This window comes from Pyxicephalus adspersus, chromosome 1 (assembly GCF_032062135.1).
Source record: "Pyxicephalus adspersus chromosome 1, UCB_Pads_2.0, whole genome shotgun sequence".
NCBI classification, from domain to species: Eukaryota; Metazoa; Chordata; class Amphibia; order Anura; family Pyxicephalidae; genus Pyxicephalus; species Pyxicephalus adspersus.
Genome location: NC_092858.1, coordinates 101,828,727 through 101,853,484, shown reverse-complemented (window position 1 = coordinate 101,853,484; position 24,758 = coordinate 101,828,727). Strand labels below are relative to the sequence as shown.

General features: G+C 38.9%; 1 protein-coding gene across 2 annotated transcripts; it reads right to left on the bottom strand.

Annotated features, from left to right (window-relative positions):
* Positions 1–2,565: 2,565 nt before the first annotated feature.
* Positions 2,566–14,110, bottom strand: TENT5B (terminal nucleotidyltransferase 5B). 2 transcript variants are annotated; one of them, XM_072421334.1, is made up of 2 exons: positions 13,368–14,110; positions 2,566–5,237 (listed from the first exon to the last, which is right to left on the bottom strand). In XM_072421334.1, exons 1-2 carry the CDS (start codon positions 13,566–13,568, stop codon positions 4,209–4,211), a joined length of 1,230 nt encoding a protein of 409 aa, XP_072277435.1. In that variant the 5' UTR covers positions 13,569–14,110; the 3' UTR covers positions 2,566–4,208. The 2 variants fall into 2 exon arrangements, with proteins under 2 accessions (XP_072277435.1, XP_072277442.1); XM_072421341.1 differs by lacking the exon at positions 13,368–14,110 and adding an exon at positions 8,005–8,214.
* Positions 14,111–24,758: the final 10,648 nt, after the last annotated feature.

The window sequence follows — 24,758 nt, the reverse complement described above, 5'->3', positions numbered from 1 at the left end:
AAGCTCCAGCCTATACAGGTCCCCTGGCTGCACCATGTAACTCAACTCTCTTCCATTAACCAAGGCACCCCTTTTTTTCTTTTTTTTTTTTTTGAAAGTGGGGGGCAATGCTGATAATTTTGCTTTAAATCCAGCACATTTACCTAAATTAGGGATATATTTTCTACAGTGAACCAAAGCCCTTAGTTACATAACCTAGGTTAAACACAGGCATATGTGTTTGCTAAATTACAATATTCTGCTAAACACTTTACATTTTATGTGCAAGAAACAGCAAGCAGATCCAAGTAATCATTTTGAAAATATGCAATAATGTACATTTTGCTATTTGTTTTTCCCATATGGGCTTTTGCACATTTATGGGGTAAGAAAGTCCCAGATCAACCTTTTTTCCCCCTTCAGTAGCAATCCTGCATGTGAAGCAGTATTTAAAATATTAGTGTTATCTGTACAGAGAAAAAGGCCAAGTTAAATCCATGTTCAATTCCATGTGTAGGAATGTCAACTTTAAGTAAAGCTAATCAATGCAAGGAGAGGATAAAAACCTATAGGACAGTCTGATTTATTCATTACTCAATCGGGCTGTTTCCTCCTTTGCAGCGTTACACAATGGTGGTACATTACTGCACCTTTATGCAGTCTACAATTCAGGTGACTCAACATGTTAGGCAGGCATATGAGTTTTTCATAACTTATCCAGGTGGGGAAACAATTAGAAACCTAAATTCTTAGTATATAAAAGCAAGCACTAGAAATCTCAGAACAAAAAAAAATCTGCGAGTTAGAGTGGATGCTAGGTTATAGACCGATTCGCAACAAGTAACCTCTGTAGCAGCACTGTTGGGCTACTTATGTTCAGACACCAGTTCATGTTTCACTTTAAGTACTTAAAAAATTTCCCAACCAGATGAAATCAAAGAAGCAAACTAGGAGCATGTATAAAAAATCACAAATCAGACTTTCAGAACCACAATGTTGTAACTATTGATGAATTAATCCAGTGGCTTAAACAAAGGGGCAGTAGTTTTTTTCCTTAGCCTTTTCATGGTTTGTTTAAATGAAAGCTCAGCCTTGTTTATTTTTGTCTATTTGTGATGCTTCATGGAAATCACTCATAATGGTAACCCACTCCCCACTTTGTGGGGCTCAGGTTCTACAGTGAAGGCTGCACTTCCTGTCAGATGACACCCAACCCCACTGAAACAAAGATACGCTCTTGCGCTACAGAGCATGGTAATGAACAGTGATGTCCTATGTGCGGAACACAAATTTATTAGAAAACGTGTCCCGGTCTTATATAAACAATTATTTTCAGAGAGTACAACCAACTTACCATGTTTCTTAGTGATTAGGATACGAATTCTGCATTATCTGCTCGTACATGTGCTGTGAGGTGTATGAAGCAATACCAGAAATGACTTTATGCCACATTGGGCCATATGGACTACAGCCAGGCAAACATTAAATGTTATTTTGTAGGGATCATTTAGACAAATTTAGTCCTTCAAGCAGGCACTAGTTTTGTGGACCTGCCACCACCTACCAGCCACCGCAAAGCAGGAGTGTAAGGAAGCTAAAGTGGTCATGAGACCCCAGTATCTATACCCTATTGTCAAAATTCTATGTAAATGTAAACCTTGGATTAGTAACATGTTAAGGCACTTCCAAAACTGTTAGCACATTTAGGAAATACAGAAGTCATTTTACAAGCAATTCTAACAGTCTAGGAAACATGCTTGCACTGAAAAAAAAAAAAAGTCTGTATTTTGAGATGGAGGAGTCCAACATGAAGTATACACTCAATTATCTAAACACAGAGGGGGAAAAAAAAAAAAAAAAAAAAAAAAAAAAAAAGGGGCCCGAGAAAAATATAATGGATAATAGAACATATAATTAACCAGTAAAAACATTTCAGTAGGTTCACAAAGAATTGACAGGATTAAGACAATGTTTACACCTGCAATTGTTGCTGGAAACCATCTCATGATCATTTCCAACAAGGGAGTGACAGATGAACAAACAAGCACTGTACACGGTATCGTTCTGTGGAGGGGCAGGCAAGTGGCACCCTGCTGTGCTCTCCTCCCTTCACTTGTATTGTGGTACTTCATGAATCCAACCGGACAGATCCATGAACAACCTCTGTTCATAGTCTAACATGTGTCAAAACTTTAGATCAACTTATGCTAGCAGTTACAAAGAGCTCCTTTAACACTAATAACCGCATGTAAGCACTTGTACGTTTTGGTTAATTTTAGATTGGGACCTTCAACTTGTGTAGTTTCAAAGCAACTCTTTGAAGTTACACAACACTGACCACTGTTATGGCTAGCAATAGTATTTTACATGTGCACAACTTTCACAGACAAAATGACAGCTTGTATTTGACTGGTTGTTATGGCAGACATCTCCCACAACTTTGTTTACCCACCAAGAAGTGTGCTTAACCAATATTTTCATGACAATGTATTATACAGTAGGGGGGAAAAAAAAACAAAAAAAACAAAAAAAAAAAAAACACAACATTACCTAAAAATGGTTAACACTCAAAAAAGGATCTTTGCATTTTACCTAAATAACCCTGGACTTTATTTTGCAAAAATCAGTTTACAATGGCACATAACTTTACAGGGTAAAGAATTCAGTTGCCCAGCTTTGTTTAAAAACAATTTGCATAATGGGCAAATATAAGTTAGAACCTCAGAATGGTGATGCAATGTACCAAAGCTGTGTGAGATTTGAATAGCTACAGCATTAAGCCTGTTTATAAATGAGCAAAACCAACCATGAGACTATTGCCAAGCATTTATACAGAAGTCCCAAAACTATACATTATATACAGGGTGCTGAACTATACACACACACCAATATATTGGAATTTTGCATCATTCCAGGTAATGGCAACTTCTGATCTACTGGCAAAATGTAATACCTTTCACTTTTGATGCATTGTGAGCTTATTTGTTTCAACAAGGTGAACCTTTAAAAGATTAAGGAAAATGGAAAAAAAACCTATAGCTTAAAACATCTAAATGAAAACATTAAGTCATTTTTTTTCTTTCAAACTAACCCCCCCCCCTCCACCCCACCCATAACATGGGGGTATTTTGGCATGCATCTTTAGGAGACCCACTTCCTACCCAGGAAATTGAACAGGAGTGATGGCATCTCTCCAGCGGTCCCATTGGAGCTGTCAAAAAGTGGGTTTAGCGCATTGAAGATTTCTCATCTGTTGTAATTTTGGTGGCAACTCAAATTTTGGAATAATTCAGGATGACCCTTGTGATCAGGACATTCAAGAGAATTATTCACCTTAAGAGGGACATAACTAAAACAAGGAGGTTCCAACTGCTCTTCGCTTTATTAAGCTAAAAAGTGTTGCTTTTTAGTGTGTATATATTTTTTAATTGGGTTTTAACTGTTACTTGCTGTATAATCCTTGTATAAACATAAAACCACTACAGAAACAATTGTAAGCAAACACTTCTGGAAGGGAAGGAGAGAGTCCTGGTTTATAAATGGCTAAACTAAATACAGCTCTAGATCACCAAATTAAACATGACTGTGCCTGGCCATTATATAACAATTTAAAGATGAGCAAGTGGGGAGTGGCCCTATAGCACCAAACAGAACCTTGAAGGTAAGAGATCTGTAAAATTAAAAATACATAAAAACACTGAAATTCTCTGCAACTGTTGTGTATAAGGAGATGGCATTCAACACTATTGTGTATAAGGAGATGGCATTCAACCTTACAAGTGGTGCTCACTAACAGGGACCTCATCTTCAAAGTCTGATGTCAGAATCAAACTGAACTAGTAGGACCTTCCACATGAGTGGAAAGCAAGATGAACACTGAAAGTAGGCAAAATATCTCAGGAAGTTAGGAGTTAAACCATTCAGGCACTTAGAGTTCTAACTCCTATTCTTTGGTCCAAGCACCCAGTATTTACATTTCTAAAGCCTGCATCAGTACAGTCTTTTAGGGGAGGAAAATAAACAAAACTTTTGAGAATATGAATGGTAGTCCTTTAACAAGTCCTGTTTGATGGAAAGATTGGACACTATACCAACATGAATGCTTTTGTGATCTCCAGCTAAAATGAGAAACATTAAAAAAAAAAAAAAAATACAGATGTAGGCTTTCCTTTTAGGCTTAGGAGACCAGCAGGCAGAACCTATACTCCAGTCACCACTCAGCCTGTAGGTCAGTTGCAGCATGGGAGCCATGTCTGGTATGAGGAGTGACTGCAGGACATAACAGGCTGTAGAGGAGTATAATAGTAGCTGTTGTAGTTCCCATCACTCATGAATGGGGCTGGCTGGTAGTAGCAGGTGAAGTTTGGAATAGCAGACACAGCATTCTGCTCTGATAGTACCTGAAGTGCTAAAGAGGCAATTAGTGTCAATGTCTGGCGCCTCTCATGTCCCATTAAACATACTGTGCTTTCATTCACCACATTGTGAAGGGTCATCAGGCAATCATAACGCTTGTCCTCCATGCCCACAAAGTGGTCTTGAAGGTAGCACCTAAGCTTTCTTAACTGTTCTCTAATATCTGGGAAATCTATGAAATACCGGGAGCACATGTACCGCTGCATTGTTTTCATGTCCACTTCCGATTTTGGTTTAAATCCACGAACTAGCAAGTTGCAGTATTTAAGAAGTCCACCTCCCCTAATCTCCTCTGGGTTACGTGTAGCAATTATTTTGTTGCGCAAGTGATCCATGGCTTCCTCAAAGTCTCCATACATGCTCTCTCCAATCACAGAGGGGTGGAAGCTTTGAGACATAAGCGTTTCTGAACACTGGTTAAATAAAAGCATTGAATCAAGCATAATCTGGAAGGAGTCAACACTGAATTCAAACTGACGCCTTAAAGTGTCCACAAACTTTAACTCCATGTTTTTTCCATGATTATTTGACAAGGATATTAGACTCCATCGATCACTTTCAGTGCAAACCTTGACCAGCTTCTGCACATATGCTTCCTTTAAAGTCATTGGTGTAATCTTCTCCTTGTTAACCCCAGGAGGCAGAAAGTCCAAGAGGCAATCCAGCACTGCATGCTTCACTACCTGAAACGCATCAGGCCCTTTCAGGTCAACCATAAATATGAGGTCCAAATCCTTATATCCCAGGCCACTGTCTTCATGCAGAACATGACTAGCAGCAGAACCATTTAGTCTCACATTGTAGACTACAATGCCCTTTTGCTGTAGACGACTTCGGACTACCTGCAAGAAAAAAAAAAAAGAAAAAAAAAGAAAAGTTATGAACAAGTTTTTTTTTTTTTTTTTTAACTGGTAAGTTGTGGTCCAAACAAACCAATTTTCCAGCTCTCTAATGAAACATGATTTTTTAAAATGCTCCCCCCCCTTTAGAAATGGAGTAAATATCACTAGAACAGAAATCACACCTTATAAATTCATAAACAAAAAGTGTGTATGAAGCAAGAACCACCCTCCTGAACAGAAAACCACCTAATTCTGAACACAGACATTTACAGCAGCATGACCATTAAGCCCCTTGGTTTATATATCCTATTTTGTGCCACTGTTCTAAACTTCCCATACACTCCTTTCCAAAGCCAAAGCCAGTTGCCATATGCACCAAAACAACATTGCTACAGTCACCAAAAAAAAAAAAACACAGGAAGAGTACCAGCTACTAAGGTGCACAAGTACATGACATCAAATTTCTCTGCTACCACCGATTTATTCTATTAGAAAGGAGGATCCAGTAACCAGGTCACAGCTGCACTCTACTGTACTGGCTCTGCTTGCACCATAGTTTTATGTAGGTGAATCTACTTCAGTACTGGATTTTAAAAAAATCCCAGGGAATCCCCCTTATGTAATGTATCAAGTCTGTGGATGGAGTGGTGGGTTACTTTCTGGTCAGGGAAAAGGGACACATGATGTTTGTACTTTATATGAAATTGGATGTCTAATACCAAGCTAAAGGACCAGTAACACTGGTTTGTCATCTACAGCAGAAATGCTGGCAAGATTCCATGCATGCTGACAGCAAAATGGCTGCTATAGAAACCGACAAACAGGACAACATTATGCTCCCGAGTATGATTGGTTTTTACCACAGGACCCACCTTTGTGACTCAAACTGCATTATTTCTATATTACAGGACTGTTTGCAATTCTTTAAACTGATCTGTACATAAGAGCTGAGATTTTGTCATCCAGCACCTGCTCTTAGAATCTATACATTGGAGAAGCTTTGACTTAACAGTATATGTTAGGGGGCTCATTACAGGCCCATGAACATAGCCTCTAACATATTAGAAACTGTTTGGTACTGCCACATATGCACCTTTCCTCCACTTTCACAGTAATCTATCAAAGCTTATAATAGAAACATATGCTAAATATTCCTGATCACCAGATTATGTGTATCATTGGGTGGCCAGTGTAGGGACACATGACTGCTAATAGGTTGCACATCCATTGAAAGGGCTTTGCAAGGCAAATCATATTAAAGATGAGAAACAACGCATAGGAAAGAGTAACTTAGAACACCCACTGCAATAGCTATACACTTCTAAATTGAAGCTCTCTACACTTTTTAAAGAACAAGTTAGTTTTAGGTTTTGGAGTCTAGCTAGAAAAACATCATAGCAGCTTGTACTTTTTTAAACCCACAAACACTTGAGGTTTAAATGCAAAATAATCCAGACAAAAACATGTGTAGGGTGCTGCACACTCAGCAAGACTCCATGCCATAACATGCTTTCTGAGACAATTCCCCCCTCAGCGTCTGTCAGGCTTCCAAGCTTTGATCAGATAGGTGTGTTTCTTCAGCATTTTAATCCAGACACTCCTATTCTCAAATTATGCAACTTTCTATGCAGATCTAGCCAGATCGTGCCTTCATATCCAATATGCAGGTCAAGAGTTAAAAGCATGACAATAAAAACAGCACTGCATAAAAACATAGCAAAACAGCTTAAGTATTCATGCCCTAATGCACCAAGGATGAGAGGGAAGAAAAAAAAAATTCTGTTACCTGCAGCAACCACAGACTAATACATCAAATCAGATTTGAAGCTGAACTCTGGACTCCCGACTCAAATACATTCCTCAAAAGGACATAAATCCACTGTGCACAAAAGGTCTGGGGGGCAAATTTCTTACAGCCATGTAATAACATACTTGCTAAAAGGTCAGCAGCACCTCCCTCAGGATGAGTGCAATCCAGAACTTGATTAGCCCCCCCACCCCGACTTTCTGCATGGCTTAGGAAAAATTAAAGAACCCCATCAGTTTGCCATCTGCAGCATTTAGAATATTTTCCTTTGTGGCTTGTCCAGAAGCCACAACAGAACGCAAGAAATCTCTCCAGTGAGGAAAACCCTTTGACATGAGTCACTAGAACTAGTATCACAATGAAGGACATCCCTCTTCCTCCAAACTTTGGAGTTTCCCCACCTTAACCAAGACAACATAAGGGTATTATCCCTATGTTGTCTTGGTGAAGTATAAAACTAAACAGGTGTCCTTCACTAACCATATACTTGCGTTTAAATAAGTTTCTTCATGGAGAATTTAGGGTGTAAGGAGATCTTGTCTATAACAAAACAAAGTGCAATAAAGTATTTCAGTACTTCAAAAGTAGAGTAACCATGGACTAAAATGTGGTAAAAACATACAAGAGGCACAATACATCCTTTGTACAGCAGAGAGTCAGTTTTCAAAATCATGCCATCACCTGTTGCCTCTGCTATAGTGCATGCTAGGCGCCAACAAAACCCAGACTATTCATATGAACCAAAACGGCTGCGTAAGCCTACATGGGGAAGACTGGAGCTAAAAAAAACTGTAGTTCTAAAAGTATTAAACTGAAGCTATAAGTTAGCTATCAGATATTGTTTGGGTGGAAACATGCACTGCTTATTACTCCGCAAGCTTTCAAAAGCAACTGTAAGATGATACTCAGGACATTATGTATGTGGCAGGACAAGAACCTGTTAATAGCTTAAACACTTACTTTTACATAGATTGCCAATCTCATTGATCCCTCAGGAGGTAACAGTTGAAAAAGCTTTGCAGAGTCTTGAAGGCAACATCTAAGAAAGCAGGGTAAACAATAGGCCACACCACAAAAATGTTCACATCTCACCAAGTTGGCATCTACAATATCTAAAACCACAACCTCACCAATACAACATGTAGTACTTTACTTGCCAAAAAAAAAGTGTTTCTGAATTCAAAGAACTAACCCCAGCTAACTACAATGGTATATACAAGTGTAATAACAGAATTGTAATTTATTATCCCATAGCTTGATGCCTAGTCTTGCTAACCCTTTCATAATTTGACTACATTGCCTATTGCCTCCTTCCAAGCTGAAGCATCTGGGTACAGGATGTATGAAGGAGGGGGGAAAAAAGTAATAAAGAAGTCAAATCTTATTAGCCATGTGTAACACAAGTACCTTGTGTTTTTAAGTGCTTTTTGTTGCACTAAGAGCCCACATTGGTCTAAATATAATGCATGGATTGCAACTTTGACTTTTATAGTTTTGAATGACTAATGAACACCATGCAGAACCGCACCCCCTTCCAAAAGGTTGGGGATTTACTGTATGAATGTAATTCGTATTAGTAGTCAGTCTTGTATTGGCAACACCTATTCTCATTTGGTCAGGATTCTGCAAGTCTCCTTAAAGATGTACTATTTACACCAATGTTTGAAATTTGAATATGGAGAACCCCTTGAAACATCCCACATCACAGCCAACAGTACATTAGCACAGGGTCAGTAGGAAGAATGCCACCTACATTGCTGGCCACTGGGAAAAGATCAATGGTGTCAGCTTAACTGACTTGAAAGGTCCCAACTGCTCATTGCTCAAGAACTCCCAGCAATCTCTGGAGGAACTCTATTTGAGAAACACACTATCCACACACCTCCCATGGCACTTCTATCGCCTCCTATTTTAGCCTGTTTTACACGTCGTATGCACCTGACTTGTCTCCCTCTGTCTTGGATATATGTCATGCTACCATCCACTAGGTGATTGTAGGGACTTTATTGGAAATAGAACAGCCATAAGCCTATCATATACTAATGATAAGTTACCAAATCCATAAAATCCTTAGATTTTATAGGAGAGACTCCTTCACTAATGAATGCAGCTTAGACCAGTTAGGAATGATTGTCAAAATTTGCAGTGCAGGAGCACAGTTATCACTTGCTGACAGCTATGAGGGTGTGGAATTAGACATTAGTCACGGCATTGTATTTTATTTATATTCCATACAATTATGACTGCTTATCTTTGGAATTTTCACTTCACATGCCATCACTCTGCAGTCCAGATTAACATCTGAAGTCAACTTTTAGGAATTAATAGAAACATATTTTGATGTTTTTTTCTTGCAATTGTTTGTGGCCATTTATATATTGTGAACACCTGCCTGGATGTCTAGTGGGAGATTGCCCTGTGAGTCCTGCTAAAAAAACCTAGTTGGCACTAAACAGGTGTTCCCATTTTAATCCTCACGGGAAGCTGCGTTTTGTAGATGTCAACAGCAGTTGTAAAAATGTATTTGTAGGACTTTCCAGAGAGACCGTGAAAACCAATATCAAGTGTGAACGCACAAAAACACTACAGCAGCACATGGTGGGTCATACCATAAAAGAATTCAAGTTAGAACACCAGGCAGATCTACAAAGACAAATTAACTTTATTTTACTAACTTTTTCATGAATTATGTGAATTTACCATATCAGTTTTTTGCAATCCCCATTAAAAGCAAAGAGGGTAAAGGAAGAAGCAGGAGCCAAACCAGTATGTTTCAGTGCAAGGAGTATGCTAATACAGCTGAAAAAAGCAAAGTGAATAATGGTGTACAATTTCACAAACTGGTAAAAGTATGAGGGCAAGACTCCAAGGGAAACCGTTCTCATGTACTTATCGGAGCACTTCGTAGTTTTCCTGGAGTCCACTTTTGAAGACTTCTACCTGGAGATTTTGGAATCTGCCGTTATTGAACTCATTGTAAAGAATACACATTGCAGGGATGTAAAACATTTAATATTTTAGTCCACACCTGACAACCATGCAGATAACGGACAATTAGCTGAACGCCTGAGCTGTATACTTATTCTGGGTCAGTGATTCAGATGATCAGAACACAAACTAGGCCCATAATGGCACCTTGTAAGATCTTCACTTTAAACAGATGCAGTATTTAGTTTTAGATAAACTTTAATATACCAGACTGTATTGTATTCCTTTTTCAGGTTTTCTCACTTTGTAATTTAGGACAGGCACATGCAGACACTGCAGTAATCTGACCATGGTCGCTGGACTTCATATGTGCACCAAAATCCCATCCCCATGTGTTGCCTGGGCTTTCCTGGTCGTTTTGGGAACCCAGGACAACACATATCCAAGACTCGTGTGCAGTGCAGACAGAACATTTTTACTTAACTCTGCAATGAGTTATCCCAGGAGCAATCTGATCAGATCAAATTCTAAGTTCATGAACAGCAACAAGGATCAAGTTAGTGTTTAATTTTCACTGAAGTGCAGATGATATATTGGGAGTCATATTAGACAAGCAATAACTCACTTGATTCAAAGTACCCCCCAAAATCTATATTGTTGCTATTTATTCCTTGTGATGGCACAAAGTGCACATACATGGCCATGATTTGCATGGGTGGGAATATTTTTAGGGCAAATATCAGTTCATGGTAAACTAATAGTTTTTGTAGTGTCCCCTCTTGCGGTAAGTACATAGCTGCATTTTTTTAAATGAGGTGGAGAAAACTACACTACAAATACAACTGCTTAATATCTAGCCATCACCGATGTACCACTAAGGCAAATCAGAAGGACTGTTTTAATATATAAATCATCTATGACTATTAATAAAATATCCAAAACCCAGATTACCATCTACTCAGTAAATCAACCATTTAGATTAATTCCACCCGCCCAGTCTAGCCAATAGTAACAAGGACTTGGGAACCTTCTAGATGTGCAACAATCAGTAATAAATGCTGGCATCATTCCAGATATTGCAAGTTCTGACTCCTTATGTTATCTAGATTCAGGAGTTTGGCATAGAGCCAGAGAGGTTTATCATGCCTCAGCACAAAACCCTCACTACAAGTTTACAGCCAATAACCACCAAGTCACAAATACTAAAAATTTGTCTAGTCATTTGATCATTCTGTGCATTCCTCGCACATATCAGATTCATATGATACACTGTAATGATCAATCTGCTATGTAAAAACATGTCTGCTACTCATGGCTGTTTATGACATGCTAATCTGCAATATTAGGTCTTAGGTTTAGGAATATGTAACCAACAATTGCACTAGGAACAAGTTGAAGATCAATAGCTTTGTCCTACAGTCAAAGGTTTTAGTTTAGATCAAGCCTTCACTGTAGACTGGTTTTGAGACCCAGAAGTTCAGCTACAGTCATGCCTCTGTCCACAATGAGATATGTAGGCCCCCTTCCCAAGGCAGCAGCAAAATTTACTAAAATGGAAAAGGTTTCCATTTTACGTTCTTTTTCATGGCAACTCTGCACGTGGTGAAATTTAACCAATGGACCCAATAACACATCACCATGAGCAGCCTTTACACTATGATTTTCTCATGTTCCTGAAACTGGATTCTACACTATAAGTAAAATTTTACAGCGACTTGTTAAAAACCAAAACTGCTTGGGATTCTGATCCTTGGCCTTTATTTCTTTCTGAATCACTCACATCCATTTACAGCTCAGTCTTATCTGCATGCTTGTTCCCTGTGTGAGACTGACACTTCCTAAACAGGGATCAAGTAGCAAACGTATGTGTTTCAGCAATAATGGCTTACAGTTATAGGCCCATTTTTGAGAATCTACCGAGAAGAGCTGGGGCGAAGACACCCTTCTGCATAGGAAGCCTCCTGAATCCGCTGTCACATGAGCCTTTAAGGTGGTCAGAATTACTTTTGAGTTCTCCCCCTTCTCTGGGAACCAGTCTGTCCACCCCTTCTTGCAAGGCTTCTGTACCCATGAAGGACACGAATGGCCCTTGAAACAGCCAATGGTTTTGTCTTCATGTCACTAGGAAGCCATGTGTGCACTGCACAATTAATTCACCCTCATTTGGAGTCCAGAAGAGGGTGAAAATAAACCATGGGACTTAGCCTGCTGGATTCTTTCCTTCCTATAAAAATTCATCACATGACTCAGTATAGTTACATACCATCAATGTATCTGTCAATTTCCGGTCATTGTGAAAAGTTCTGCCTCCCATCCCCATAATTTTTCACAATCTTTCATTTGCAGCATGCCTGTTACAAAATGCCCTAGGCAGGAGCAGCCAACGGTGATCACCTGTACAGAATGGACTTGGGCCCCTGTTGTCCAAGGACAGTCTGGGGCCCTTCATGCAGCAGCACATTTTCTACCTCCCAATGTCCACCTCTGGCTCTAGGCAAGCCACTCGTTCTTGGGCAGCATTGACAATTGCCCTTTTGCATTGTAGTCACCTGACATTTGCTTCCAGTGAAGGATATGTCACAATGCCAACACATTGCCTAAACATGGCCAGGACTGCAAAGTCAGATGAAGTTGTTTACCAGCTGAATGTTGATGGAAAAAAAAATACCCCATTACCACTACCCTGGACATTGTCCTCTGTGGTCACCCCCAGGAACCTGGTCTAGAACATCAGTATGAAGTTTGAGTGCATGCAGACCAGAGAGCATGGAGGAAAAGGAAATACAATTTGCAAAAACAGAATAAGTGAACCAGTCAAGCCCTTGTTGCATTATACACATACAAGGGAAGTGAATACAGAGGCGTTTAATATACTGTACAAGCTATTTATTGGGGTGCAAGTTCCACCCATGTGAACACATTGCAGAACAAATCATGCTGAATGACTTCCTGGCAGCTATACCATGAGCTAGATAAAGGAGAAGCCATGCAAGGATTGGCAATGTATGCATGAATCTAATAGACAAGATGAATAAAATAAGAGGGGATGATGAGTGAAGCATGGAGGAGCACATGCCCAGACTGCATACCGTACGTTACGCAATCGGCGAATACTTGTACATGCGATGGGCTTCTGAGCCAGCATTTTTTATTATTCCTGCAAATCACTCCAGAATAGCTCTGGGAAATCCTGGCAGCCAACCAGTTTAGCACTCCATGATCAGCAGCAGAAAGGCTATGCTAGGATTGCAGGCTCAGGAGGCATGCCGGACAGAACTAGTAGAACGACCTTTACACCACGTGTGTGACAGCCGGGCAGCACACAGACCCACCTACCGGTGACTCACCGCTCAGCTATGCCGGCTCTGCACACACTGACACTGAGCTCCGCTTACCTGCACCAGGTAACGAGGCCGGCACGACAGGGTGGGGAAGTTCCCTCGTCCGTGGATGGGCACCGTCTCCCCGAGGATGGCATCCAGACGGCGGACCTGCGGCCACGAGAGGACGCTGAATCTGGGGGACTGGTACGGGGTGTCGGCCGCCGGCTGGGAGGACATGGCGGGCGCACGGAGCTGTCCACGGTCGCCTGACATTCACTCGTTCTCCTGGCTGTGTTAGGAAGAAGGGTGTCACGGTCCGGTCACGCTTCGGCACTTCTTCTATAAAAGGCCCGGAGAGAACGGCAACAGGTCCCGCAGTGTTCAGTACACGCTGCAGCTGAAGGAACGTGCACGTCCGGGGGAAAGGATGCGGAAACTCGGCTTTAAAAACAGGAAAGTAAGGATAAAAAATAGAATTAAAAAAAAGTAAAAGATTAGGCCGCTAGCGAGTGATGCTGTCAGTGTCTTAGGAGAACGAGTGGGGCGGGTCACTGAGCTGCTGGCAACACGCGGGACTAGATGTTACTTCTGACAGCCGTAACACCCACTGAGCCGGTCCCTTCCCAAGGTTCTCTTCTTATATGCGAACCTTTAAACCCTTAACCATTGGACGAAATACATGCCATTCTTATCCTCCTCTCGGTATTCTTTTATGATTTGCTCTGAGATATTAGGTTTCCGCCTACTCATGGATCGTCACGCATAGCAGCAAGGCGCTACTATTGGATAGCTGCCAGCAGCTCTTTAAGCTTATTGGTTCTTACGAAATACCTCCCGGTACAAGGAATCCCAGCGTTGATTGGCTTTTGAAAATGCCAGTTCGTTTAAAGGGACTGGAGGACCAGTTAATTGTGTCTTCAATGTGATGGGGAAATGAATGCTTGTGCGCACAGCAGGCAGAGCTCAAGTGTTTGTGGTATCTGTGTGCAGGTGGCCCATTGGATGTTTTATCTGTCTTTCATATCTGTAGAAATGGGGGGTATTCTAGAGCTTTCTGAAGAGCAATGTCTGTTGTCTGCATGGTAAAATAAAGCTCTGGTGCATAAATTAGGCAGAAAACTAGAAATGGTGTTGGGCATCAGACCGGAAGGGTTTTAAGGGTGATGCTGAGGATTAAATAGGTATTTCAGCTAAAGCCACTTTTTATTTTAAATGTTAGAGTCATAAAAAATAAATAAAACTAAATTTTTAAGCAGCAAATACAAATAATACATTGTACATCTAGAAGGAGGTAGTCACATTCATCCAGACATATTCTTGTATTATTAAAGGAATTTCATAGCTTATCTAAGCTGAATAGGACTGGAGGTGTAAGAAGCTGTGGAACCCCCCCTGTTCTAGCTGCAGTTTTCATAGACGTTAGGGTAAAGGGACATTGTGGTGCACATTTTGGAGAGAGAGGACAACCACTACCAAACAGAGGTATAGGCCTTTGGCACCATATATCTTCCACATATAATTCTGTTTTAACCTCTCTGCCCTGGCAAAAATCAATAACAATTCACAGCTTCAGCCACATAATGCAAATGACTAACATCCATGCAGAGTTCCTCACAAGAAGCATAGGGTTGTGCAACTGAAAGACGATAGTTCCACAACATTTACACCTTCCATCCTGTTCTTGGACAAGTAACATCTGTCCTGTCACACTTTATTTGGAAAAAAATAAGAGCGGTCGCCAACCGGTGGATCATGGCTAGAGCAGCAATCTATGTCCCCCGTACGAATCCCAGGCTCAGGGAAGTGACATGACATCTGACCTTAGGCTCAGGTCTGTGATGGGAGAGTGGGCAGGTTCTGGCATCATGACGTCACTATGGGGGAAGTTTCTTCCCCTTTGAGTGACACCCGGCTCCCCTCTGCATGCAAAATGACTGCAGGCAAATTTAGTGGTCCGCTGGTCCGAAAAGGTTGGCGGCCACTGATCTGTCCTACCTGTGTGAATACCAACTGTGGTATTTTCCTGATGCTCATTAAAAGTGGCTCGGTCAAGCTACAAAACAGTTTTAACATTACGAGAGGCATAAAACAGGCCAAGTACACTAACTATCACTGAATAGGGTCAGGGTCCTTTGACTTTTGTCTTCTACACATTTTGCAATTTCAACATTTCTACACAATGCAACAACAAAATTTATGGACTGACACCTATGCAGACTTCCTGTAACCAGAAGAGGGTGGTTCCACAAGTTTCACATCACATATTCTGTTCTTTGACAATCAACATTTGCCTTGGCATATTTAAGATTTAATTAAGATGCCTGTTTTTTGAGGATATACATATCAGGGAATTTAGCTGGCACTCATTAGAACTAAGCAAGTGGCTTGGTCAGGCTACAAAATGTATTTTTAACATTACAAGAACAAGTCCAGCTGAATGTGCCTAGCTACTACTGGATATATCATAAACTGAATAAATAGGAACTTTCAGAAAAATCTAGAAGAAACTAAAAGTGTTTACTATAAAGTAAGGCTTTAAAAGGCATTTTCTTTGTGTAATTTAGTGCAGTGTGGGATTAGAGCCATTGCAAGGTTTATACTGCTGTCTGTATCCTTGTTGGTTAGTTTTATTCTTTAAACAAAAATTAACATATATGCAATTGATGATTCTATAGAGTGCAGACAGACCGGGCTTATGGCCAGCAAAGGAAGCACGGGTAAGGTGAGTACACTGCCTGTCCAAAAAAGGCACACACTAATATTTTGTTGGATCTCTTTTAGGTTTAAATACAACACACATTCACCATGGTATAATTTCCAGAGGCCAACTCAATTCCAGTTCATGCAATGTTACGGTACAACATTTATTTCCACTAGCACTACTTGTTGATTGTTATAAATTGTTGAATTGTGTTGCCAGTTCATTCACAATGAATGCACCATAATGTACTGTCATGTACTGAACCTAGAACTGATCAACTGAAGCCACCCCAGATCATACAACCTTTAATATATTGTATATGTTCCATGGGGTCTTACCCTGAGCTACAAAAATGTAACTGGATCTTTGTTATGGTTTTTCTTGATTTTAAATACGTTTACTGCACTATATAGCGTTATCTATATTCATGTTTTTGAACATCATATAAAACAGTGGTCGCCAACCTTTCGGACTTCATGGACCACTAAATTCATAATTTTAAATCTTGCACATGTGCATGAAGCTGTGTGTCATCCAAAGGGGAAGAAACTTCCCCCAGAGTGACGTGATGATGCCAGAACCCATCCACTCTCCCATACAGGCTCAGACCTGCTTTCTAAACATCGTGGGGGGACAATACTGCAGGGCTGTGACTATGGAGGACATGATCAGCAGGGTAAGGAAAAGGACCCTGCTGGGCGGCGCACTGGCAGGGCAATTTTTCTGCGGACCAATAAATTTTCTCACAGACCACTGGTTGGCGACCACTGATATAAAACGTATACAGAATATTAAATAAAAAGATTCCTATTTAAGTTCTAATTACATTTCTTTAGCTGTAAAGGGCAAGCTTTAATTACATTTCTGTTTACATTGGTAATACAAGTTGGGTGTTGATGTTTGACAAGAAGAGCACACAAGTGTTATAATAGGACATACTTTTTTTTTTTATATTCATGTTTATATATGTATTTTATGTTATTATGCTTATAGTATTTGCATTGAAAGATTAATTTTTTAGGAGACATTTTCTGTAACAAAGTGCAGCACGACTTGTTGGTTGTTATAAAGTGTTGAAGTGTGTTGCCAGTCCATTCACAATGAATGCATCATAATGTACTGTCATATGTTAACGCAATGTACAGTGTGAAAGGGGCATTAGGGACAGAAATGTGTGTGTTCTTTGCAGTGAGACTATACAAAAAAGGTTGCTGACATAAGATAATAACAAACAATAAAATTGCAGTAGCAATGGGGAGAGCTGTTTAAGACACCCTATAATTACAGAACATGGAAACAAAGTAAGCTCAGGCAAAACTAATAAAAAAAGGAAATGAAAACTAACATACTGCTACAGGTATAAAAGTGGTCCTACAATACTTAAATCTGCTGATTTACCTAAAGATGTTTTTCCCAGGACGCATGAAGTTTTTTTCTACTAACATTAATGACCCAGAATTAGCAAGTATTGCGTTCCATCATGCAGATAGTGGTGACAGATCTGTTGTTTGGCTAACACCCAGATTAGCTGGCATGGAACTAGACACTGGATCAGCAGTATCAATTATGACATACTCAGAGTATAAATGAGTGTATAAAGCTGTGCCACTGCAGAAAGCTCTACTATTTAAAACATACACTGGACAGAACATAGCGTCACTAGATGTATTACTGATCAAGGAAGAAAATAACAATTGCAAATACCCCTGGACTTAATATTACCCCTGGATAATGTGAAAATAAGTGGCCTGGATTCGTTAATTGGGTGTTGTTAGACAAAATACCTCTTGACTGAAAATCAATTAAAAAGCTACACTACAGCTACAGTAGCATGTCTGCTAGATACTCAAGCATTAAAAGTATTTATAAGTGTCTGGGCAATTAAAAACATTAAAACTGAAATACGCCTTGAGAAAAATACACTCCCCATATTTCACAGTTTGCCCTTACAGTATTTGTCCAAGAGGTAATGCTAATTTTACCTTTTGAAGAAAGAGGGTATTATTTCCAGCAGCAAGTATCCTGCACGAATTAAGACGTATGCTTTGTCTTTATCATCAAACAAGACGGACCAATATGAATCTGTAGAGCTTTTTAATGTACTGTGGATCCAGTGCTGAGAATTATACATTACCATTGATAAAGCATTTCTGCCTCTTGCTGGTGAACAAATAATTTGCAAAATTGATTCTATTTAGGCCTTCTTACAGATGGAGTGAAAAGAAAATTTCAAATATTATCATTCATTCAATACACTAAAAGGACTGTAGTAGTGCATGGTCTTTGGCATTGCCTTGGCACCTGGCATATAGCATACAGTGCTATCTGGATAACCAGGACAAATGACAAAGAACATAGGAAAAACTAGAAAAGAGTCTTGGCATTTCTATAGGAATATGGTTTGAAAGTCAACAAAGGATCATCCACATTCTGATAATGGAAATAGTCTACAAAAGTCAACAAATAGAGTCCTACAAGTATTACTACCCAAAGATCTAAACCTACTGGGATGCTTTTTATGATTTTTTAAATTATAACAGCCAGGTTGTCCTAAAGTTCACAAATGTTGCTATACCCACTAAACTGCTCCAGAAAAGTCAAACTGTTGCTATCATTTTATACTCTATATGGCTTTGTTTCCAGCTGCAATATAGATTCATGACTGTAGACACATGGAGCCTGACTTAGAAAAAGCTCCCCAAGACTAGAGATGATAGAATTTCATGTGTGAAGCTGGGTGATCCAGCATACCTGGAATGAATTTACTATTTACCTGGAATGAATTTACTATTTACTATCTAAAATGAATTTGCTATTTGTTGGCAAGTGTTTTCAAACCTTGACCTGATCTATTTTAGATTTGCTGGATTGCCCAAGTTCACGCATAAAAGTGTATATTCTCCAGAGCACTTTTATAAATCAGGCCAATGGTTTGTGTGTGTATACTAAATTCTAATAGAACATAACATTGCATTTAACTTAATTTAATTAGTAAGCCATAACTTCATTTATCTTCCTCACACACCCTGGCTGCTGTCAAATAAAAATGGAACAATGATACACCAAAAGTTTTTCTCATTGCTAACTCACAACTACGCTACATTGAGCATGCAGGTGTTGCTATAATAATGGATATTAGAATTATACAGCAAATGCACATTATGCTTCATTGTGTTAATATGCAACACGTGTTTAGTTGCCACTCAATTGCATCAATGTGCATATGAAAAGTAAAAATGACCATCTGACCATCATGACAGATAAACTGATAAATAGAAACTTCAGTTGCCAAATGAATCAATTAGACCCAACTTCAATTATAAGGAATTATATAACTGGGAAAATTTGAAAAAGCAGGACTTTTCAGGTAGATATTATTGTTAAACTTAACTTTTTGTTTAAACATGTAATACAATTTCAGGTAAAGTAAAATACAATAAACAGACTCCACTTCAGTGCTGAAGAACTTGCAAATCCTTTCCTTTGCAGTGAATATAATAAATATTCATTCATATGCGTTCCCTTATACATTTAGCTAATTTAGCTTCCTAATGAGAAACACCAAATATTGTACTTGAGGCCCCCCCACTTGGTGGATATTGGGTATAGAGAACTCTCTCTGGGCTTTCACCAAATGGCGCTGATACGGTTTCCTTAAATGTTCATCTGTTATGTAAATACTGGAGTTAATAACCATGTAAGTGGCAAGCAATATATAATATATTGGTACAGTCCTAAGACCATGGTATGTTGTAGATTAAGCTACATGATGGATGGAATTTTTTATAATTTTGTTACCACTCCGCCCCTAGATCATCTGTCCCAAGCCTCCCTTTAACTGTGCAAAGATGTGCCTTTGTACTTTCTCTGGATCCCTTGCACTTTCTCTAAGGCTGTTCACAGCTGAAGGGGATTTCAGGAAATGTGCATCAGCCAATGAGCAGAGTAGTTCCTGGCTCCAACCTTGTCCTGCTATTGGTTGCTAGCCTTATTTATACCTGTACAATATTAGGTTTCCTGAGGAAGCTATATTAGTGAAACGTGTAAAGGAACACATAGGTTTTATTATCTAGGTTATTGTATTGTATGTTGAAATACAAAATGTACTTTTTTTTTCGTATTGCATCCAGCAAATACCTAATTGTTTTTGTTTTGTGGTTATTACTGCTCATTAAAAAAAATTTCCAAGTTGTAACCATGCCAAAGTCAGAGTGTCCATACAATTTATGTTATATGCTTTATATCCTTTGCAGAGATATTTCAGCAAACTTCCACATGGGCTATTACACAGTTGTTGCCTACTGTCACATTATTCTGCTATGTACCTTCATCCAAGATATGGAAAAAAACCTAAAACCTAATTACATTCATATATTATATAGTTTACATGTATTACACTGTGCTTTGCATTGTAAATCCATTCTTATTATACATTGTCCCTAGAAGAAGCTCACAAATGACTTAATGATGACCACACCAAGGCCAAAAAATTGGGCCTCCACATTCCATGAAAACCAGTTCATCAGCAAATGTCCAAGTAAGGAAGTCAGGCAAAGAGTTACGTGGACAACTGAAAGACTCCACCTCTTATTCACATACATACATGTATTTAGGTAAGTAAAAGGGTATTTTAGGATCCTTTTTTTTGCCAGTGCGGGAGAGGGTTTTAAGAATATTTTTTTTTCTGGATTATCCCACTCTCAGTCCAAACTTTGCTTTCTTGCTTTTGGTTTCTAATGTTGTGCATTGATTTTCTTTTCCATAGTATTGCTGATTCTTGAATCTACTGGATGGATTGTTGCAATAAGGATATGGTGCTGGTTCATTTAAATGTCCCAGATAGATTGGAAACCAAGATTCATGGGACACCCTACCAATTCCTAACATATGCATAGGAAATTATTAGAAAGTCCAAATTAGTTCCTGATTTTTAAAATCTATACTATGAAGAAATAGGTAATGCTAGCACCTGTAGGTCTAAGTTATGACACACAATTTGTAGAAATGCAATAATCAAAATATGCCACTGCCACTCTATACCCCACACCCTAGAGTCTGCCTATGATTAGGTGGGTGTACTAACATTTCCTACCATCAGATGTGCTGAAAATATAATCTGATTGCAATGGAAAGATCTTTTTTTGAGACAAATTATTTTACTCACAGGTTTCTACTGTATTTTAGTTAATAGAATACCTTGCTGTTTCTAAGATTGACCTTTGTAGCTTTTGCCATTTGTTCTGACCTGCCTTCAACTCTGCCTGCTGTTGCCTTTCTGTGTTTCTAAAATGTGTTCATGTTAGTGTTAGTGGTTACAAATAGGTTACCCTGGCAAAAACATTTGCTGTACTGATGACCATTGAGGGAACCCAAATACCAAAGCATATATATAGAGAATACTCACTCTTATTATAATTTGTGTTTCTTATTGTATGGGTTGGTGAAGAACTACATTTGTGCCACTCACTCACCCTCATCATTCCCCTCTCAATAACACGCACTCGTTTGTTCTCCTGTCGCTGGAAAAAATCACAAAAATAATTTGCTACAACAGAAATCTGAAGTCTGTACAGGACTTTAGAGTCAACACTTTTAAAAACAAGTTAGCAATGGTGGCCCCTACTTTTTTCTGTTTTTGTCTTGTGGCAAGAAAACTTTCCTAACCTAAAACACTACTACCCGCTGCTGCTTGATTCCAGGTGGATATTACCTTTAATGATAAGCTAGGTTTGTTTTTTTTGTATTAGTCATAAAGTATATTTTCACTCACTCTTACTGTGTTAGATATTTTTTCCTTAAAATTGCAAGTACTGGAACGTATTCAAACTTGTGTTGTCACTAGGTAAAATATTACAGAGGGTTTTCCTTAATAAATTCAATAATGACAGGGCCAAAATGGTTCTTCAAATGGTTATGTTGCAAGTTTTGTTTTGGAATTACATGGTGGTTGTTATTCATAAGAATGGCACCTGAAAGCCAAACAACTATTTTCCTTGTAATTGTATGGTATTGATGGATGGCTTCCTTCTACCCAGTCATGCCCCAAATTAATATGTAAGTCTAAGAAAGGAATAAGTATATACCTCCTATGAGATTATATGTTAAAAGTCACCACATATACCTTTTGTGTCCCAATATCATTCAATAAGTTTTTTTTCCAAAAAACATTATCATTTACAACTATCCACAAGTCTTTCTATAAAGAAAGAATTATTCTCAATCAAATATTCAGAGCTGTGAGAAGTAAAAGAGTCCACTGACATTTTCAGACAACCGGATATTATCTCTCTTTCCTCTTTGCATTTTTACGATCCTATGAAAGGTGACTACTTCTGCATCCTCTTACAGATGGAGTAATCAAAAGATTTTTCAGGTGTCAAAGTAACTAAATTATCCATATCATTAAATGGCCCTACAAACTGTATTGTGTGGGTGGAGGCTACACACAAAGCTAAAGAACACAGATTGGAAATTGATTGCAATATTTGCCAATAGCTAAATGCTTTACTAGTAACCTAAAACTTGAGTGGTAACCAGAAGCCTAAATTAGGACAGTGTGAGATTGATACACTGCCCCAGAATCTCATGTATGCAGTCCTGCCATCTGAATCAGTCCCATTTATTAGAAATTCTCCATTAAAACACTCCACTAAACAAGGTCAGACTCTATTTCTCTTCCCAAATCCAAGCCCCGACAAGGGGAATTTCTGAACCATCAAAACATCTTGGTTCTTTTTTATTTGAAATAGAGTAAGAGAGGATTAAAACTTCTTTGTAATCTTTTTCCATTTGTGTCTCATTATGAAGATTTTTGCTCACTTTCTGTCTGGTAGACTTAACAGGAAGAGAGTTTATATCTTTAAAGTACTAGACTTTACAATTGTACAAATTTCCCACACTAAAAACAACAAGAATATACTTTGTTCCCTTGCTTTCACCCATGGCATTTAGGCGATGGTAATGCCACTGGGACTTCTGGGGTGGTCTTTAGAAAAAGAATCCCAAGTATCATAGGAACACACTCCAGCATAGAGCAGAAGTGTAAGATTTGGAGCTTTAGGCTTTCCCAAGATCACATTGAAAGGCCCACTCATTAACCCATACATAGGTGCCACAGATAGTAGCCAAAGTGTATAGTAAGCATATTTGAAAAATTTTTTTTTTCATATTGATTTTGATTCAAGGTCTACTTTCTGAATTTTTTAAATAGAACTCTTTGTAAAATTTTCTGTAATACATAATTTTTTTCATTAAAAGTAAGTAGTAAAAGGGTAAGTAAGGAAATACTTTTACGGAACAAAAAAAATGATAATCCACTAACTGCATCCATACATTTGCATTGAAAATCTCTTAGTTTACCTAAAGGCAAAACTTTTTTTCATTTGCGATACAGTGAAATATTTACACAATCAATACCCTCAGATTTACAATTCCACTATTTCAGAAAAAAAAGCGTTGGGTGACTTCATAAAAATACACCCTTTACGTGTGAACAGGTTGTACAGGATCCCAGGGGTACTACAAGGTACTAATACTACAAGGTCTTATTTTTGATACTGCTTTTACTATAGTTAACTACTATGCTCCACGGGCGTCTGAATTTCACTGGCGCCTCAATGATGCCATACTCTCATCTCCTGAAATAGTGCGTAGAGGATTCTGTAAAACTTTTTTTTAAAGAAAATTTGGGTTCTGTAGAGTCCTCGGTTCTGTTATGGGATGCTCATAAGGCTACTGTAAGGGGTTAAATTATCCCCCTAGCGAGTTCCCGCTATAAAAAAGCTAAGCTGAAGAGAATTAATGACCTTACTGATACAACTGGAGCAGATGGAGGAGAGATGGAGATCAACCCAGGACAAGGGGCTTTATAAATCAGTACAACAACTTAGATCTGAACTCAATATCTTACTAGATTGTTGGGTTGAGAAACAACTCAGATGGGCTAGGCAAAAATTTTATGCAATAAGCCAGGCTCTTTGATGGCTAACCTAGTTAATATGGCTCATTCTAAAAAGTCTACTGTCCGGCTACGTCTGCCAAATGGCACTGTACAAGCCAACCCGGTTAGTATAGTGAGGAGATTTCAGGAGATTCTTTCTAACTTCTATGCTTCTCTGTCTGGTTTTCAACGATCAGTAGCTGATCAACTATTTGAACGGACTAGACTTCCCACATGAACTGAAGGGATGTCCGCAACATTAGATGCTGATGTTATAGTGACAGAGACAATTATGGCAATTAAATCACTACAATCTAACAAAAAACCGAGCTCGGATGGGTTTTCGGTTTATTTTAGGAAGTTTAAGGAAGTTTTGGCTCCCCACCTGGTCAGTTATTTCTATCATCTCAAGACAAACCCTCAAGAACGGTACTCCTCTCTTTTAGCGCATATAAGAATATTGTTGCCTAAACCAAATAAAGACTGCTTAGACGTCCATAACTACTGACGTATATTGTTGTTAAACGTGGGCATTAAAATTTTGGCAAAAATTCTAGCAAATCAATTGAACAAATATTTGCATTCTTTGAGTCATAAAGACTAAGTTGGGTTTGATCTGGGAAGACAGGCTGCAGATGGTAAGCGTAAGATAATCAGCTTGGTCCATTTCGCTCAGAGAATGTAAATCCCTAGTATGTTGTCTTTTGATATTCATAAGGCATTCGACTTGATCTCATGGGAATGTGTACACTGTGCCCCTGATTCATCAAGCAAAATCGGATTATCGGTCGCGCATTCGTATTAGCGATCCGGAATCGTGCGC